Raw genomic sequence first — 21,251 nt, forward strand, 5'->3', positions numbered from 1 at the left:
AAACACATACGCACCAGTTCCTCCAGTCTTGCTCTAACCTTGAAATCTGCACTCTGAGAGGGTTTTGCCTCTTATATATCCTGATTCTCTGCATTCTACATCTAGACGTTTTCAGCAGTTTTAAATATATGGCCCCTGCGGCAATGTTCTGTGGCTAAAATCCAGAGTAAGTCAACTGCACATAGACTGCACATTTACCAGGGAGCAAGCCCCGATGAACATGGTGGGATTTGCTTTCAAAGAAAATTACGAAGAGCTGTGCTACTACACTCATTGAAATTATAGGATAAAGGGGCTGGAGGGTACATTTTCACTGAAGACAATAGGAGGATCAGGCACCCAAAACCTGCATGGTTTAACAATCAATCCCTCTTCCTAGGGAATTCTGGGAATTGTAGCTCTGTGAGAGGAATAGGTGTCTCCCAACAACTCTCACCACCTTTCACAAACTACAGCTTTGAGGAGTCTTTTGGGGAAACCATGACTGTCAAAATGGTATAACAGTGCTTTAAATGTATTGTGTGGATGGGGCTGTCATCTCCCCAGGAAACCCTATCAGCTGCATCCCCTGAAACCAGCAATTTCTACAGCTGGACAGACTCCCAGTTATATGCCCCACAAGTTCAGGAAGAGTTACCCCTGGATTGACTCTGTAAAGCTCTGAAGAGGATGGGCGCTGCATTCTTAGCACTTCCCCAGACTACAATTCCCAGGATTCCTCGGGGGAAGCCATGACAGTTAAATTAGTATAAAACTGATAAATAGGTTTGTAGTGTAGAATAAATATTCTTTCTCTCAAATGCCCCCAAAAGAACAACTGTACAGAGACAATCCAGGTCTCCTTGAAAATCCTTCCACTTGCTTTCCTTGTCTTCTGCCAGACAAATACTCACAGAACTGAATTTGTTTGCTCCCAGGCATAAAATCATTTCTCCACACAGCGGAAACCAACCCTCAGGAAAGTTAGATGTGTCGGATTGAAAGCAAGGGATGTCAACCAGCAATGAACAGCAACCTCTTCTTTGGTTTCAGCTGCTCTTTCACACATTGGAGAGCTGACTGTTTATAAATCTAGTGTAATTTTTGCTTTGTTCCATCTCCTCTTGAAAATACACCTGACACCTTTTTTTCTTTCTATGATACCATGGCATCAGAAAGGCTGAAGCCAGTGCCAGCCCAAGACATTTCTGAGGCACAGCAGCATATAGCTCTCCTCACCCCAAGTCAAGATGCGTAGCACCCAACACATATTACTATTTTGGCACCCGAGGCAGAAAATCCCATAAGCAGGGATTTGCATAGCTCCTTCCTGGCCATAAAATATAATAATCATAATATGATAATAAACAGAAAGAACTAACAATTATTTGTGTTTTCATAAAAATCACTGCCTTAGATGTCTCACTTTGCCTAATGGTAGGGCCCTCGCTGGGACTTCCAGACATAAGTAGATGGACCATTCAGGAAATTACAGAGAAGAGCTTTCACAAGAGAGGAAAAAAGATGCATGAAAGCATACTAAGCAATGTCTACCCAATGCAGGTCTGAAGCTCCTGTGGCTGGGCAGTGACAAAGGAGAGTTATAAGAAAAAAGGAAACGAGTAAGTTTCAGCCAAACTAAGATTTAGACAATTACTCAACCATGTGATACATTTTAATTGTATGAATTGTATATTTCAAACAACTAACCAAAACCACCCAGTTTGTGTATAGTGTTCTCAATGTCAGTAATGTTAATGAGAGAGGCAATAAGAACCTAACCTACATACAACCTAGACAGGAAGCATCAACAACACATGACATATTCAAAGACTGTTCAGTTGTGTTATTTCAGTTTGGAACAGGCAAGTTTGTGTTCAAAGGCAGTTCATGAAATGCCAGATACAGTAATAGCTTGCTCAGGGGCTTAGTGAGGGCAGCACGCAAGGTGGAGTGCCAACTCTGTCGTTTTTTTCTTGAACTGAGCATAACATGGTAAAAAACAGTTCAGCCACTCTGTATTGGTGATGGTGAATAAGAAAAACAGGAGATGAGAGACCCTCTCCAGATTTTATCAGTGACTCCTCAAAGAATCAGTCTAGGCATAACTCTGCCTGAGCAGGTCAGGCATGTAACTAGCAGCCTACCACGGGTGCAGAAATTACTGTTACAACACTGCTTGGCATCCTTCAAGGAATGCAAGTTTTCTCTGCATCCCCAAGGAGGACCTGGCAGGCCGTGGAAGAAGTACAGGTACTTTGCTTAATTCTAAAACTTTGGGATCATACGGTCAAAGGAAAAATAGGCAAAAGCAGGCAGCACTACCAATAATCTCCAAATATTGTGTAGGTATTTGCTGGTTTCTGGACTCCCTCAAATATATTTCTTATTATAAGCATTGGCGAACACTTGTATACACATATATACACACACTAAGAAGAAAGTCCTCCAGACCTATCTAGCTATTTGGCTTTCCTTTCTAAGAAGCCAGCTACCCTCAAAAATATACATATGTCATCACATAAATACAGTGGAGTGTTACAGCCTCAACAAATCTTTCTTTCCATTTCCCCTTCACAAAAAGATAATCTTTTCAGAGGGAAAAGGCTGTTCCTGTTATTTACTTAGCAAGTCCAACTGAATTTTAGAGCTTCGATTTACCCCATACCTTATGCCGGTCATCCTTTCCTGAGAAAACCTGGTTTGAAACTATGGCAATTCATCTACTGGAAGATCAGAGGCTCTTTTAGGAAACTGACTATTACATGACCTACCCCACCCCCCAAAATAGCAAAGGTAAATGAAGAAGTAATTGCACATGGTGCCATCCATAGAGTTAAAGTGTATTTAAGTCACACTGAAATCACTGGGCTCCCACCTATTCTGATGGGATTTAGATGTGCCTCACTTCCTCAAGGTTGCACTCCGAATTATCAGCATAGTATTTCATTGCAATGGTACTTCTATCATCACACACACATCCCAGCGTAAAATAAAAATGAATCCACATTGTATAGCCAGGTTATGCCATATCTTGGGGGAAGAAGGGAAAGACGATAGCTGAATGTCAAATCATGACAGCAACCTAGCAACCATATATATTTAAAAGGTTTGTGTGTTTTAAGTGTATGCGTGTGCCAGGAATAGCTGGAGCAGATCTATTCTTCCATTCGTAATCCAAAAAATGTGAAAAGGGGAAGGGAGAAACTCCAGCTGCTGGTCTATTTTGGAGGGTCCAATTTGCCTGTCAGATGCCACGTTAGCAAATATAGAGTATTTAACACTTTTTTGGCTAAAAAACATTCTTGCAAATATAGAAAAAAGGCCTCGGTTTCCTAGCCTTCACAACACAGTGGCATTTTAAGCATTTATGTAAAATTGAACAAGGTGGCTGTAAACCACAGAATGCATACTTTGAAAATCAAATTGAGCAGGAAATGGTTGTTGGCCTCAGTGTCAGCATTGACAAGAATCTCAAATCCGCAGCGGGGCAATAGCTTTATTAGAACAAACCAAAAGGTCACAAAATAGCGATCAAGGTTTTGAGCTCTCCAGAATTCTTCATCTGGGTATATGTTAAGCAAAGGTCAGGGGAGAGAGAAAGAAAGCTAGCATTATATTAAAGCCATTAAGTTCTTAGCAAGAGTCATGTCATCTAAGTTCTTAGCAAGAGTCATGCCACACAAAGTTGGCACTCAAGAAAGGAGCAATATGCCGCTTCCAATCGCTCGATGTATTTTTTGTTTTAAGCAAATATGCTCAAGGTCTCAGTGGGCTACTAAAGTTGTGGAGGAGAGGGTTTCTCAGCCCCACTCCATCATGTGCTACTAAGCAGCACAACAGGGTTGGAGCTGCTCACACCCACTAGACTAGTTCACACATCCCCGCTTATCACTTGATGATGAACAAGACATTTCATACCTCAGATGCAATTGAGTCTGTTCACATGTTCAGCTGCACATCTAGCAATGTGTATGCAATCAATGGATTGCAATCCTTTTCGCAAAGTGAAAGTCAAGATGGTGCCATCAATGTAGGAGGAAAATGATTGGCAAAGTCAACAGGTTGACACACAGATATATAAAAATCTTGACTGTCTTGAGACAACATTGTTCTCTTTTCCCCTTTCAGTGGCGATCTCCCATATGTGTCCGCCTCACACGACATACTGGGAACAGAAGAATCATAAACCAAGAACTTGATTTTACCACTTTTCATAATAAACCAGATTTGATATACATGAAGTATTTGTGAGATTATTGATTTTATGCAGCTTTGTGTAGCTGTTGACTATTATTTTTGCTTTTATTCTCACAGTAGCAGAGACCTTCAACTAGTGAGTGGGAGAAGAGATTGGAAAACAAGATGCAGTAGCTGGCTGGCCGGCTCATTGTAGCTCATGGCTTGTGTTGTGCTTGTTTTGCTTAAGTGGAGAGTGGAGTGCTCTAGGGACTCTGTCTGCCCATCATGAGACTAAGGCTACAATGCTGAACACTGTGAGGCTGCTCAAGTCCTATCAAAGTGAATGGAATTTAAGTAGCCTAACTCTACACAGGATAACAGCAAAAGCTTCCAACACAGAAAACTTGTATAGCAATCCTACGCATGTCTACTGAAAACTAGGACCCACTGTGTCCATCACTTAGCCATGCTTCAGTCCCACTGAAATTAGTGGCACGAGTTAGTTGTGACCTGACATTTCAATGAGACTCAAAAGCGACAAACTTTCTCTGGACCTGAGACAAAACTTACAGGAATCCTAGGTGGTCAACAGCACAAATCTGGGAGCCTAAAGACACTAATGTAAAAGTAAATGCCATTGAAATCAATGAGGGACTTACAGTCCAACTAACTGAAAAGAGATCTCAAAATTTCCAGTCCACTGAAATCAATAGGCACAATCCATTGGGAAGCCTTCTGCACAGCCCCAGTGAAGTGAACAGCAGCGGTATGCTCTTCTGTAGTTTCTGTTGGTTTCAAAAGAGCTTGCACAGGAGTAACTTCTCACAGGATTCTATCCAAGATGCATTTTAAGATGGCCCAAATCCCAGATAATTGAGTTAACTGAACACAATGGGCAAAAATCCATTGATTTCAATGAGGGTGAGAAGCTCAAAGTCCTGGCTTCATTGATATCTGTGAGTGGATTCAGACAACCATTTTTTTTCTATTGTTGAGTTATTTTACTTGCCGTATTTCAGTGGTCATCTAAAGGGGGGTAATGTGATCAGGGCGTATCCACTACAACAGAGTTGGCAAGGTTGTATGTGTGTATGTTTGCAATGGCCATGGAATCCTCTCACAATGTGCCCTTTTAGATGATAATTCCACATGGCTTCAAAGAGAAAAGAAAGCCACCCAAACCTGTTCAATTTGAATTCTGACTTTACTGGAAGCAAGATTTTGCTTAAATGTCTCTTTGGGAAGAAGCAAAGGTTGGAGGGGAAACAAATTTACACAGACAAGCATGTGTTGTTTCAAGGGTATTTGTTGATTTAGGGTTTTTTGTTTTGTTTTGCTCTGTGTATACGTACTGCCAGTCTGTCACAGCCTATGAAGAGTATCCTAAATGGCAAACCTTGAATTCACCCTTTGCTCGTCAAAATGTATTCGACGTCATTAAATTTAACACAACTGGACAGTCACGTGATTCAACCAGATAATACTATTTTAAGTCCCTGTTACCATTTGTACTTTTTTTGGCCGCTGAATCCAAGTTGTTTATTAGCGGTGAGTTCATCTGTTGCTTTGTTACAGCCCATGGCTAAATCAAACAAAATGTGATTTAGACATACCAAAATCAACAACACTCACTGTTAAGAAGCTGAACATGCCTATGTGCAAGAGAGACCTAGCAGCAATAACAGTGGGAAGAAATTGACTTGTAAGTTTATTATTACCAAGTTGCAGTTCCTTCTCAGCCTGTTTGTGTGGGGTGGGTGGGGGCTGAAGTAATGATTCAACAAGGTAAAGAGAAACCCCACAACCACTGTTTTGCCTCCTTGTTCACTGCAGATGCTTCTCCCAAAAGAAGTCTCAACCTTTAAACCTCAGCTTATCTATGCCCATTACTGAGCTGCTGGTCCACCACTACTTTTCTGGAATCTGACTTCTACCCTTTGAGGATCATAAGGTCCTTCATTTCATATTTAGCATCAACAAACAAGGCCCACTGCTCTCGCATCCTAATACCAAAGAACCCAGAGGCAACCTGGGGCAGCAAACACAACTCTTCCTGAACTGATGGTTAGAAGGCACTGCCAGCCAGGAGGCTGAATGACAGCCAGCTTCATTATGAACAATAAACCTTGGTTATTAGTCTAGCTTCTATGAATGCTAAAACTCTTTCAGTACCTGAAGAACGGTCTCAGAGAGGAAAGGAAAGAAGGGGGAAATGAAGAGAAAATGGGAGGGGGATGAAGAGAAAATGGGGGGGAGATGGAAAAGGGCAACTGTGTATTTGAAAGATGCAAAAGAAGTGAAGGAAAGAAGGTGAACAGACCCATCCCCTAGTACAGTTACTTGGGATCAAGTCTGCAATCCTAAATCTAGTTACTGAGTCCCCAGAGCTCAGAAGGGCTTCTGAATAAGCATGCTTAGGACTGTGCTGCGTGTGACATTCAAAAAGGCTTCCTCCTAAGTAGATGTCCTCAAGCCCGTGAAGCCTCTGAACTCACTGGGACTGATTTCCCATCAAGCACACTTAAGGATCCAGCGGCATGGCTGCAGGCCTAAGTCACATTTATCTGTAAGTTTCACTGAATTCAGGGTGACTTAGTTCCAAATAACAGCCAGGATGAAAAGGCCCTTTCACACATTCTGAGGCTTAAGCCCTCCTTCCTTCCACTCAACCGCCAATCCCAATTCTCTGATGAATGTACCTCTATGATACACGAGTTTGATTCACACATTCTTTCTTTTATTATTTTTCCGACGTATCAATCACACAACGTGTGAAACAGCCCCAAAGAGGATTAGGCACAGGGGAATGAGGGAAACTTTACCTTCTCCTTGCCCCCACAATGGCAGCAGACGGTCCACAGGTACTTGAGGGTCCTCCAGAGCAGGATAATAAAGAGTCCCCCGAAAAAGGTGACCATGGATGAGGCCAAGAAGGCCCACCACATGCGCTGCCCGCTGTCGCAGGGGACCTCCATGGTCATGGGGATGATGAGCGCGTTGGGAGCCCTGGCGGGCGCCGAGGAGGAGTCCGCGTTCAGGTTGCTGCTGGCGCTGATGGGGCTACTCATCCTAATGCTGCCGCTGCCGCCGCCTCCTCCCGAGTAGTAGCTACTGGAGCCGCTGGAGCCGCCGCCACCGCCGCCGCCGCCGCCTCCTCCGCCGCCGCTGCCATTTGCCATGGCTAACACCAGGCAGGGCGCGCCGCCGGGGCTCCGGGGAGCTCCTGCTGCTGCCGCCGCCGCCAGCGCCCTCCACCAAGCCCATCCCCAGCCATAGCGCTGCTCTTCCGAGGGGAGACGCACAAGCCGACCCTCAGCGCACGTCCAGGCAGGCGGCAGCTCGGGCGCTCTCGCTCTCCCTTCCTCCCTCCCTCTCTCCTTTCTTTCCAAGAGTCCGAGCGTCTTCAAATGAAATGGAAATAAAATTTAAAAAAGCCACCGCCCAGTTGCCAAATTAGCAGTCCCCCATACCACCCACCCCCCTCCCCAAAATCGACCGCGCCACCCCCTACTCCGGCTCTTCACAGCGCCCACAAGAAATTGGACAGGCGCGCGCAGATCCTGGCAAAGATCGGGGGCTGTTACGATTAGTCACTTTGTCTTATTATTATTTAAATAATGATGATTATAGCGAAGAGCCCCCTCTTAAGGTCTGCCCCCTAACACAAAGGGGGGGGGAGAGAAGGAACCTACGCAGCCCTCCGAGTTGTCTCCCTCTTGTAAGTCCAGCCCCTTCCCTCCTAATTCAGCCTCCTCCACTCGCCCAGCTGGGCTTGCGTCGCAGCTACTGCCGCCTCGCCTTCCATCCTTTGCTGCCACACTGCCGCTTTCTCGCCGGTTACCAACACATCGAGCCCGCCGCTGCTCCGTGTCTAGGCGCCGAGGCTTCCCCGGGAGCTGGCGAGGACGGCGGCGGCGGCGGCACCGACTGAGGCTCTCGCTTCGGCCGCCCTCAAGGAGGCTGCCGGGCGCACGGAAGGAGAGAGGCTGCTGCTGCTGTTTCCCGAGAGGGCTCCCTCTCCGCTGGAGGCCAAGCGCGGATGGCTTCTGGGTCAGGGCTGCCTCGTCTCTTGGCTCTCCGGCGCCGTCACCCCCCCTTCTCCAAACGGCCTTGCGCTGTTTCTCGGAGGCTGCTTAAAACAGATGGAGGCCAGCGAGAGACAAACACGCTTTACAGGTAGCGGCGGCGGCGGGAGGAGCCACAGCGCAGCCCGTGTGACCTGTCACTCCAACAAGTCTTCCTCGCCCCAGAGAGAAAGCGAAGGGCTCCCCGCGTTGCCGACTACGCCCCCTCTCCTGGACGCGGAGCCCTTCGAGGATAGAGGGAGGGAGCGAGGGAGACAGGCGGGGAGACAAGCGGATTGCGATGCCAGGTTGCGGCGGGGGGGCATAAGAGAGGAAGGAGGGGTTCAGAGCCCAACGCGATCCTGCCGGTTGGTGAATGGCGTGACGCACTGGCTGTCAGTCGCTTTTCTCTCTGCCTCCCCCCCCCCCGTTTCTCCCGCTAGCTAATATGATTTGAGTGCCAATATACCGATGTTTTCTCAGCCTCTATTTCTCAGCAGATCTCAGTGACTTGCATACCTAATAGTCGGGCCAGAGGGAACGGGCCAAAAATACCAAGAAGAGCAGAGATCGAACCCCTTTCCGCCCCCGCCTCTCCGTGCGCCTCTTTTGTTTGCCATTCATTCTCTCTCTTTTCCTCCTTTCTCCATGGGAGGACCCGCGAGACGTTGATATATGAACAAAAACAAGGGAAATGATACCCGCCGATTAAACACTGGTATTACTTCAGCATTTGGCCGACATTATTATTATTATTATTATTATTATTATTATTATTATAGCCCAGATCTGAAAGCAATATTTTACTGGGGTTGGGGGCAGGGATGAGGCTTTGGGTTCTGGGAAACAGGACGAAAGCAGCGAGCCAGATCTTGCCAGAGTTGAGTTGCAGAAACAGGTGCTTCGCGATGTGAGAAGGGGGGTTGTTTTGTTTTGTGTGTTTCTCTCTCTCTCTCTTTTAAAGCGAAACACCCACCAGGAAACCATTAACGGGAATGTGGCTCATGGTTTTAAAATTGGCACAGAAGGGGGAAAAGCCTTAATCCCAAAATGCAACAGAAGCAGTCTGGGAATGAAACCCACATTATAGAAGGGGGAGAGGAGAAATCAAAGAGAATTTAAAGCCGTGTCATCAATGCTGCATCGATTTGGTTTGGCCCCAGTCTCTCTGCGTGGAATTTCCAAGGCACAAAATCAATGTTTGTGTGTGGAATATTTGTACCCATGTTTGGCACAAGCCTTTCTATTCTTCCGCAGAAATCTATGCAGATCCATCCTCTTGTGCTTTCTCTTCATCAGTGGTAAACATCACTGATGGACATGCCCTCCTGTTCACCAAATCTGTTTATTGCTCCTGCATAAAGCCACCATTATAAAATAACTGTTGCTTAACCTATGACATAAGTGGTGTGCCCATTTTGGCAACTGTCACTGGTTTGTTTTTTAATCTAAGCTATCAGCTACTGAAGACGTTAATGTTTGCTTTCAAATTCTTGTGGGCTGCAAAATAAATAATATTATTTAATCTCCCATGCTAATAGGAAGTGCAATCCAGTGGGAGGTTCTCCTGCACAAGCCCCTTTGAAAGCCCATTCTTGTTTACTCAAAAGTAAATCCTCTTGAATTCATTGAAATTTACTCCCAAGTAAGTGGGTATAGGATTGCAGTGTCAGCCTATGACATGACATTGCAGCAGTGTCTCTCATTAGAGTAAAGCAAATAGTGGTATCCAAAATATTACTGAGTTAACAGGGATCTGATTCCTTCATAAGCTTGTGCAGAAGGGGAAGGACTCTCTTAGCAAAACAAACAATCAGATGCCCTCTTAGCAAAAGGGACAACCCACCTGTACCTTTTTTTCAATTATTGGGAGGGTGACAGGCAGACACAATACAAATGAATATGAATGTACAAATTTCAGTGCTTGGGACTTGAGCCAGCATGGATTCCACGCACCCAAATTCCTCTTAAAATTATCCATGGTGAATTTTGATCCGCTAGATATTCTTTGCATACTATTTTTATATTTTTATATTTTTATTTAACAAAACTTACAGCTTTATTGTAAAAAAAACTCTTAACTGGTTTACAGAAACGATGTACTATTAGTATCAGACATCTGATGATATTTCTCAATATTTGAAAAGAAGAGTTGGCATTTATGTAGCACATTTCAAGTGTTCAAAACACTCTTACAACTCCACTTTGGGCATGTAATGCCTCTGGCAAGGGACTGCCCATGAAGACAGTTCAGCTGGTGCAGAATTCTGTGCTGTGCCTTTTAGCTGTTGCAGGCTACAGGGAGCATTTTACTCTTTGCACTGAACCCCAGTTAGCTTCTGGGCCCCATCAAGAAGCTACTTGTTGTCTTTGGATCCCTAGTGGCTTGGACCCTGCATTCTTGAAAAAGTGTTTTCTCTGACATATTCCCCTCTGTCCTCTGAGGCTGGCGAAGAAGGCTTTGTTCTGGGTTCCCTCCTTCTGGAGGTGAGATTGTTCTTGTTGTGATTAGTATTTGTCGCTTTCCTTGCAAAGTAACCCAAAGTAACCTACAATAATAAAACATTAAAACCAATTGTAACAAGCAAACCCATTAAAAACAAAAAGACGAACACAACAACCTGTGAAAACACCTCAGTACAGATGAAGACAGATCTTGCAAGACTTCCCTTGTTTAAAGAGGCTGCTGATACCTGAAGCACTCAAAATAAGGACCAAAAGCCTGGTGCTTAAAAATGATGGCTCCAGGCGTACCTCCCTGGGGAGAGCATTCCACAAATGGTGGGCCACCACTGAAAAGGCCCATTCTTGTGTTGCTACTCTCTGCACCTCCCTTGGGGGGGCACACAGAGAAGGGCCTCAGATGAAAATTGCAGGGCCAGGGTCATTGACTGATGATATTGGAAGGTCAGCAGAGTTAACACAGCAGTTGCAACGAATCAGTCTGTTAGACCACTGGTAAAGGTGAAGAAGAAAAGTTCAGTTTATTCACTCAGAACATTCATCGCCATCTCTCTGAGTAAGAGCTCAGAGAGACATGTCCTCACAACATGGAGGGAGAACAAAGGAAGAAAGGGGGGTCTGAGAATAAGCAGGAAGAAGGTGCTCAGACAAACAAGTTACAAGGTGGTCTGTGAGAGGAATCCAAACCACACTCATTCTGTCTTGCACCTCCCACTGGTTCAGCTAATTAACTACAAGCACTGTTGCTTCATTCCAACAGATGAGGCCTTGGAACAGGGCCTTGACAGTTGTTGTTATGTGCCTTCAAGTCGATTTTGACTTATGGTGACACTATAAATCAGCAACCTCCAATAGCATCTGTGATAAACCACCCTGTTCAGATCTTGTAAATTCAGGTCTGTGGCTTCCTTTATGGAATCAATCCATCTCTTGTATGGTCTTCCTCTTTTTCTACTCCCTTCTGTTTTCCCCAGCATTATTTTCTTTTCTAGTGAATCATGTCTTCTCATTATGTGTCCAAAGTATGATAACCTCAGCTTCATCATTTTAGCTTCTAGTGATCGTTCTGGTTTAATTTGTTCTAACACTCAATTATTTGTCTTTTTCACAGTCCATGGTATGCGCAAAGCTCTCCTCCAACACCACATTTCAAATGAGATTATTTTTCTCTTACCCGCTTTTTTCACTGTCCAGCTTTCACATCCAGTCATAGAGATCGGGAATACCATGGTCTGAATGATCCTGACTTTAGTATTCAGTGATACATCTTTGCATTTAAGGACCGTTTCTAGTTCTCTCATAGCTGCCCTCCCCAGTGCTAGCCTTCTTCTGATTTCTTTACTATTGTCTCCATTTTGATTAATGACTGTGCCAAGGTATTGATAATTCTTGACAAATTCAATGTCCTCGTTGTCAACTTTAAAGTTACATAAATCTTCTGTTGTCATTGCTTTAGTCTTCTTGACGTTCAGCTGTAGTCCTGCTTCTGTGCTTTCCTCTTTAACTTTCATCAGCATTCGTTTCTGGTTTCTGCTAGTAGTATGGTATCGTCTGCATATTTTAAATTATTGATATTTCTCTCTCTAATTTTCACACTTCCTTCATCTTGGTCCAATCCCGCATTTTGTATGATTATGTCCTGCATATAGATTAAACAAATAGGGTGATAAAATGTACCCCTGTCTCACACCCTTTCCGTATTCTGTCCTTACAGTAGCCTCTTGTCCAGAGTATAGGTTGCACACCAGGACAATCAGATGCTGTGGCACCCCCGTTTCTTTTAAAGCATTCCACAGTTTTAGCTGCACCAATTCTTTGGAACTCCCTGCCCTTCTTTTCAACACATAATTAAACTTAGCTGTTTCAGAGAGAGCTCTCCCTAAGATTGGTTTGGTGTTAATTGGGTGTTAGAACAAATTAAACCAGAACTATCAGTAGAAGCTAAAATGATGAAACTGAGGTTATCACACTTTGGACACATCATGAGAAGACATGATTCACTAGAAAAGACAATAATGCTGGGAGAAACAGAAGGGAGTAGAAAAAGAGGAAGACCAAACAAGAGATGGATTGATTCCATAAAGGAAGCCACAGACCTGAACTTACAAGATCTGAGCAGGGTGGTTTATAACAGATGCTATTGGAGGTTGCTGATTCATAGGGTCGCCATAAGTCATAATCGACTTGAAGGCATATAACAACAAAACCTCTGCTCGCCCCATAAGGCAAGACTATTCTGTATATGAATAGTGACAGTGATGTCCATGTGATTCCAGCACCCAGTACAAGTATCTGGAACTCCTAAATGTGTCTCAGTTAGATTTCAGCCGAACCTAAGAATGCTAGAATAATGAATTTGAGAAATCTCCAGTTGCCTGTGTATAAAAGGGAAAAAGGAAATAAAGTGGACCTTTACAATTATTCCAGTCATGTACACCTCCATAGATACCTTGCACAGTGGTTTTTTTAAAATTTCCATGTTTATTTTGTACTGCCTTTGTAATATATGGAATATTATTTCATATGTGCGGAGAAGTTTTGTGTTATGCACTTTTTATTTTAAAATGAAAACAAATTAAAAAATTAAATAATAATTGTAAAAAAAAAAAGATATGACAGCCAGTGTATAATGCAGCTGGCTGCCAAAGTCCTGCTGGGCCTGATCAGGGCTTGGGACCACAGGCAACACCTGTTTCTTACCAAGTCCAGCTGAGGTGATGGCTTGCCATATAAAGCTCTGAACGGCTTAGAACCTAGCTGCTGAGAGCATGCCTCTCCCCATACTGCACTGCCTCTGCTTTGAGATCAGCCAGGGAGGTATTTGGGGCCTGATCCACTCTGTCCCTTATGTATACCATTAGGCATTCACAACTCACCAGTCATAGTAGAACTATTGGTAGGAAAGTGGATTGCTAGCAGCCAATTCCCCTACACAGAGAATGGGTGAGGAGAGAGTGGATAATGCCCTTGGTGTTTTTCAACAGTAATTGATAGCTGGTATGCAATACCATTTGGTGTTCAGCAGCTGTCTAAATCAAGACAATATCCCCGAGTCTAAATTTCTACTGAAATCTTGGTGTTAAATTTCATATTTACATTTTGAATTTAAATGGCAATTTTTAAAACTTTTGATATTTTTTGTTTGTTTTGTGCAAGATTTCATTCCCCACTAATGTGGATGGTATGCACACCCATAGGGCTGCAGCAGCTGACGAGGAGAAACAACATGAGAACATTTAAAACTAAAATTCCAAAAAAAATTCCAAAAAAAATCTTGAAATGTAAAGGGCTACCATTTTTGCCAGCCTTTAAAAAAACAACAAATTGACGTTTAATTGATTAAATATTTTATTATATATTTCTGCTCTCCTATCATAAAAGCTCAAGACTGATTGCTTCATTTTCAGACTCTACAGCTGCAATCCTATGCCCATTTATCTGAGAGTAAATCCCATTGAAGTCAATGGAGAGTACTTCTGAGTAGATAATTGAGTTGCCAGGCCTCCGGTTTTCACCCGGATATTCCAGTGTTTTGGGTACGCTCCAGGTGAGTCACCCCAATCTCCAGACTCTTAGCTTTCATTTAAAAAAAATTAAGTTCCTAGATGGTCTAGTTTAAGAGATATACACCAAAATGTCAGCCACCCCCCTGATTTCTGTTAAATGAGCTAGTAGCTGCTCGAATCCCCACCCTTTCAGGTTTTGAGCCAATAAGTGAAGTCAGGATTGTGATTGACAAGGAATTTGTTGACCTCCAGACAACAACTAGAACCAATTGCTAGTCCTAATAACAGCTTCCTTTTCCTGTTTATCTGCACATCACAAGTTGACTAAGTTTATAGCTTGCAGCAGCAGCAAGAATGCCTTTTTCTCTGTGTGCATATACTGCACAATTAATTGAGCAGGAGATCTAGAACAAGATCACAGCAAAATCATGGTAGGCATGCACAGTAAACAATTTTAGTTATGATTATAATAAAGAGTACATGCATGGTTTTTTTAAAATTACTTGCAAAAATATACATTTTATCTTTCAAATAATTTTGAGCATAATTTTTTTTTAAAGTGTACATGCATCTTATGATGCCATTACCGTGTGTTACATTTTTCTAATAATAAGGAGTTAAACAAGTATAAATTTTCCTGGGCTGTTGAAGAGAACAGTTTATTTGTCTAATTCATAGCCTGTTTTGAAAACCTTCCCAATATGAAGCTTTAATCCTATACTCACTTTTCTGGGAGTAAAGCTGTAATGCTAATCCCATATACCTCGGAGTGAACCCCAGTGAATTCAATAGGACTTACTTTTGAATCAACATGGTTAGGATTGTGCTGTAAATCAATGGGATTTTGAATTAACATAGCAAAGGATTGTGTTGTAAAACTTTCTCTCCCCCTCCAATCCTATTTTTTAAGCAATTAGACAGTGCTTACTTAGGTGTCACTGCTTTTATTTGGTAGGAAACTAATACAGATTAAGAAAAAGTTCTAGAATAACCAACTGGTTTTGACAATAAGCTATCATTTGGGGGGGGTGTATTTTTACATCTCCAGTGTGTGTGTATATGGAGTTTTTTCAACAACCCTGTGAGGTAAGGTTGCCCATTGGAAACCAAGGCAGCTCACAAGAAGAAATAAAGCCATTTAAAATCCAATAACCATAAAAACAAGTATAAAACAGTTGCAAAACAGTTTAAAGTGGCATGATTCTGAATTTTGGGTTGGATGAGTGAAGTTCCTTATCACTTGAGTCTGCAGTCTTGCGTACACTTCCCTCAGTGAGTAAGCCCCACTTAATACATTCATGCTTATATAAACATTTCTTCATACTATGTCCCAATAAGTATCTGATTTCTCACTATGGTTGTACATTATTATTTCCTCTACATTATAAATGTGCTGTTCTTCCTCAGGGTGGTCATGGTCCCCTTCTGTGGTTCTCACTTTGAGGGGAAGATTAAGCTGAGAGATTGGAATAGCCCATGGTCAGCCAGTAAACTTTGTAGCTAATTTCCATTTTAAAAAGTTAATTAAAACAATTTATATGCAGGCAAAGCTTACGAAGTAATGCAGATCCACACAATACATATAAAGCACATCCAACTTGCATTTAAAGCTTTCCCCAAAGAATCCTGGACAGTGTAGTTGCCCCCTCACAGTTACAGTTTCCATCACCCTTAACAAACTACACTTCCCATGATTCTGTGGTGGGATTCATGTGCTTTAAATGTGTGTTGAATGTGCTTTAAATGCATGGTGTGGATCTGCCTACGTATGCTGTGCATTCATTAGTTAATTGAAAAGAACAATTTTTAAAAATAATTTTTAAACAGGGGAAGGGCTGTAGCTCAATGATAGGGCACATGCTTTGCATGCAAAGCTCCAAAAGCCAATCTTGGGATTGGAATCCTGTAGAGCCAATGCTAGTCCATGTCCCCATGATCTAGAAGAGATAGATGGTACCAAGCAGCCTGAGTCAATATAAGGCAGATTCCTATGTTCCTAAAAAAGAAAAGAGACCCAAGGGAACAGTGACTCCAAAATTTATTTATGTATTTTAATTACAACACTTATATACCGCCTTATTTAAAAAAATCTCTAAGCAGTTTACAGAAGGAATTAAAACAATAAAAGTATTGGCAAAAACAGTTAAAAACAGGTATTTAAAAACATTCAAAATAATAAAACCAACCATGAGTTAAAAACAGATAAAAAACACAATAGCCTGGGCAGGCTTGCCTAAACAAAAATGTTTTTAGCAGGTACTGAAAAGAGTACAATGAAGGTGTCTGCCTAATGTCAATAGGCAGGGAGTTACAAAGTGTAGCTGCCACACTAAAAGACTGATTTCTTACAAGAGCAGAACAAGTACTATGTGGCAGCTGTGACATGGAAAGCACACCTTGACCTTGGCCTGGTAGCAAATTGGCGACCAGTGCAGAGGTATTATGTACTGATAGGGTATCACTCTTGTCAACAATCATGCCACAGCATTCTTCACTAATTGCAGCGCCTGGGTCAGTTTATGCTACATGCTCAGATATGGATGTCTTTGCAGAGGATCCCTAGTCAAGCTTTACCAACAGCACAAACCAAACCATATCTACTCAGAAGTAAGTCTTGTTGAGTTCTATGGGGCTTAGTAAGTGTGTTTAGAATTGCAGCTTTCAGGTGCATCCATTTTTACTCCTGAGTGCTCCCATCTAACATCTCCACAACAGTAGGCTCCCTTCTTTGTACAATGGCCTTCTGGTGACTGGCCTGGCCTGGGAGCACTTAAACCCTTCTTGGTAGAAATAAGTAGGCTAGATTAAATGTTCCCTACCCAGACTCCCTAAGTAGTGAGAAGGAATGAGAAGGAATGACCTGGGAATACCCTCTTTTAGCTAAAATTTCAATCTTAATTTCCAATCAGAGAAAATTTTGTTTTAGTGGTATGCTCCAAGCAACTGTGGTTGATGCTTAATGTACTATGCTTAATGTACTATGCTTAATGATGTCACTAGGCCCACCCCCATGACATCACTAGGGTCTGCCCCTGAAATCTCAGGGTTTGGGGTGCTTCTGATCTGGCAACCCTATATATATGATGAAATTGTTATGCTGCAATCCCATATGCACTCACCTGGGTCAGAAAACACACTAGGACTTATTTCTGAATAAACATGTATAGGATTGTGCTGTTCATAACCAAGAAACGTTTCATGGTTTTTTTTAAAAAAATGCTCAAACCAAATTAGGCTAAAATTCAAAGCAAGCATCACCCCTACCTTGATACCCTGATAGCCAACCAAACTGCACGGGATTTCAGGAGTGTCATCTCCAGTACACCAGTTAATGACCACTAGAAATGAGAGAGAATCAATAAACGAGGAATGCAAGGAGATAAACTGTAAATTAATAACTCAGCAGTGAAACTAAGTACCCTTGCCTCTGCTTCTTCAGCTCCAAATAGCATTTTAGCAGCCAGTAGACTAGAGGGGAATTAAAAAATTTTTATAATCCGTGAATGTCTGTTGTAAATTAGTATTATAATAGCCTGCTAGCCCTGTTCGTTGATGACTGTGCACTCTCTAACCCCATGCAAGTGTGCGTTATCTGGCCCCCATGTAAAGGTGAAGGCAGCTCTGTCCAGCCATTATTTAGGTGTGGCCATACACACCATACATTTACAGCACATGGCTTCCCCCAAAGAATCCTGGGAAGTGTAATTTACCCCTCACTGAGATGCAATTCTCAGCACCCTTAACAAGCTACAGTTCCCCAGATTCTTTGGGGGAAGTCATGTGCTTTAGATGTATGGTGTGTAAGCAGCCTAAAAAGGATGAGGGCAGCGAGAGTGAAACTGTCAGCACACATCTCAGCTGCTGGTCCTAAGAAGACTGGTGAACCTGCCAAGAGCTCTCAGCTTCTCTAGGCTGGCTGCAAGGTGGGAGGAAAGCCATGACAATTCTACAGATGATTTTATCCTTTTTAAATAAATAAAACATAACTGATGACACACTTGGTGACACACACACACACGGAGCTTCTTTGAGAAACGGTGGGATTCAAAATGTGATAAAAGGAGGTCTACTTGCATATTTCTATTTAATTAATGTGATACTCTCTTTTAAGGTAAATGCTACTTTAAGAGTTATTATGCACATTAACATTTTTAGTATTTCAGTCATAGAACCATCAAGTTGGAAGGGACCTACCTCAAAGGTAGCCATGGGAGAGAAATTTGATTCAGTTCATACTTAAAGACAAATTTATCAAATCCGCACTTTTCAAACCAACATGAGAACCGAAACAGAGCCATCCTTCAAAATTTGCACTTATCTGAATTTTGCAATGCAGTTCTCCAACTAAGCAATGTTTGCAAAAATACATATATTAGGGGAATGTATATAAAAATGTATATAAAAATAAATATACTGGTGAAAATAACAAAAATGTGTCACATTAGAAGAAATTGCTTGCATAAATATGTACATTAGTCAAAACTGCATATAAAATGTGTTTAGTGGGAGAAATTCTCACTAAAATACTGGAGAATTTTCATAAGGATTTTTTTTTAAATCGCAAATTGCTGTAGAAATGTGGAGAACTGAATTTAAGATTGGAAAAAATAGAAATTGAGAGAAGTGAATTTGACAGATCCATCCCTACTCAAAGGTCATCTACATAAACTCCCAGCAGGAAATCCACTATACATCATCCAATTTTCCAAAGTAGTCTGTTCTGCTGTCAAACAGCTCATACCATCAGGATGTTATTCCCAATGTTTAGTCTAAATCCTTCTTGTAATTTAAATCCATTGGTTCAGGTCCTACCCACTGGTGCAACAGAAAACATTTGCTCCATTGACGATATGACGGCCCTTCAAAATATTTGAAGACTTAATAATAATATGTAAAGTAAGATCCAGCCAAAGCGAAGCAATTTTAAGTCACTTGATTTCAATGGAACTATAGAAAGTTAGTTAAGCATGTGTTTAAATATCTCCCATAAAAACCAATGACATGCAGTGTTCACTCAAAAGTCAACACAGTGGGTCTTATTCTCAAGAAGGTGCACATAACACTGCAGCCTGGGAAGAGCTTAGCTTTGTTTAGCCTGAGCTCTACTAAAGTAATTATTAATTGCCAATTAAGTAGCATTTGAGAGCTTCAGATATTCCAGATGAGAAATCTTATTAAATCTGCCATGAAAACGCACAAGAGGCATATATAGTTGATAATTGGTAAAATGGTTTTCCCCCGATGAAGTTTCCACAAACATAAAATCTTACACCATGCAATATTGAAATCAGACTCAGCTGAGAGCCCAGTGAACACTGTAAAACTATTTTTCAGTCATTATTATAAATTCCCATTGAGATTAGCTGAAATGTTTCTCACCTTTTCCCCCTAGCAATTGAGGAATATAAGTATTCTCATGTGAGCTTCTGCATTAATATTGTGAATATATCATTTATACCCCAATGTGATTATGTTCAAACTACCTATCTAATCTAGATATTAAAATATGGCTGGTTTTTTAAAGTAGTAATGTTAACTAGGTGCTGAAGCATTCAAATAAATTAGACTCTGGAAGCTATAAAACCAGCAGAAACATCCATGTTTCCACTTACGATAAACTCGGGATGTAACTGAATAATTGCTCTTCTGCAATTAAGTGCCTTAGGGTGCAATAGCCAAATGACTGCACATGCAGAAACTCAGAGCCCATGAAGTTATGGAAATGTAGTAAGGATGCTATGACAGGGACGAGCAGCTCATCTACATGGGAACATTTCTTTGTAGCAAATACACTGCTTTTACCTTTGCTGTTCATTTGCACTGTCCACAGTTCCTGCTCAATGGTAGCTGCCAATCACTTTTTCCCATTCACACAAGTAGGCATTCCTCTGGGAAGGATTAGCTTTGCTGTTTTCTTGGGCACTGCCCTCTAATTATACATTTCCACTCCCTCTGGTTGTTAGGTGACAGAGCATGCTCAGTCAGTTTTACCAGCTGGTTTCTTTAAAAACACCCGGAAATGCAAATATTTATTTATTTATTTATTTATTTAAAACATTTCTATGCCGCTCTATCTTTCTGGAAAGCTCAGAGCAGCGAACAACTCTATAATAAAAGAACATAGACAAAAATATGTTATAATATCTTATAATATTGGTGTGTTCCCTACCTATGGCTGGTAGGATGCACCTGAAATACAAATCTTTGTTTCAGCAGTGTTATGCTTTTGCGCATAAGTTAGGGGGAAAATAAAATAAAAGCCCACACAAAACAAAATTAAAGAAGGAAGGAGGAGATACTGGGTGTGGAGAGGGGAACAATTGACACACCCACCTAAAAGCATTGGAGCAAAGCATTTGCAACCACTAGAGAAACGGAGTGGAGACATATTTTTTCTCCACTTTTTGTATTATCAGCAGATTGGGTTATTAAGGATTTACAGGGGGGAAACTGTGATAGCTTCCATTTCCTGGTAACATCATGTGAACCATGCACATTTAAAGGAGATATGAGTAGCACCAAATAAACATTAAACCACCGTGTAGATGAGCCCTTAGAGTGGGACAAGTATTTAGGGCCTAAGGATGAGCTACTATCAAGACAGACGGAGAAGGTATTTCTTCACACAATGCATATTTTATTTATTTAATTCATGGCGACAAGATCTGGTGCTACTGAATTAGATGGCTTAAAAAGGGAATCAGTGGCTATTAGCAATTATAATTAAATGGAACTTCCATGATCTGAGGTAGTGTATTGCTGGAAAAGCTTTGTTTGTGAGCTTCCCAGAGGCATCTGGCAAGCCATGCTTGGAAAAATGAGGTTAGACTAGATGGACCTTTGATCTGATCCAGCCGACTCTTATCTTAAATGCACATATGCTAGATGGATCAATCATTATACTAAATATGGGATGGCCAGCTGGCAGCCCACAAACAAACGTCAACCCCCCAAACCATGTTATCTGGATCTTTGTAGCCCTGCCAAAAGATCCCATGTTTACATATTAACCCTTTCTCTTGGGATTTTACATGTATTCTCACAACTGTTACACCCA

General features: G+C 41.9%; 1 protein-coding gene across 11 annotated transcripts in view; it reads right to left on the minus strand.

Annotated features, from left to right (window-relative positions):
* The window catches only part of KCNMA1 (potassium calcium-activated channel subfamily M alpha 1), an 848,545-nt gene extending 840,940 nt beyond the window's left edge, over window positions 1-7,605 (minus strand). For 10 of the 11 annotated variants that reach the window (XM_061634892.1, XM_061634879.1, XM_061634878.1 and 7 more), the window contains exon 1: window positions 6,984-7,605. In XM_061634892.1, the coding sequence (XP_061490876.1) occupies window positions 6,984-7,340 (357 nt within the window). In that variant the 5' untranslated portion in view covers window positions 7,341-7,605. Of the gene's footprint in view, window positions 1-3,576; window positions 4,148-6,983 lie in introns of those variants that run through there. The other variant, XM_061634891.1, reaches the window with a different exon arrangement.
* Between the last annotated feature and the right edge of the window lie 13,646 nt (window positions 7,606-21,251).

The sequence above is a fragment of the Rhineura floridana genome, chromosome 7 (genome assembly GCF_030035675.1).
Source record: "Rhineura floridana isolate rRhiFlo1 chromosome 7, rRhiFlo1.hap2, whole genome shotgun sequence".
Classification (NCBI taxonomy): domain Eukaryota; kingdom Metazoa; phylum Chordata; class Lepidosauria; order Squamata; family Rhineuridae; genus Rhineura; species Rhineura floridana.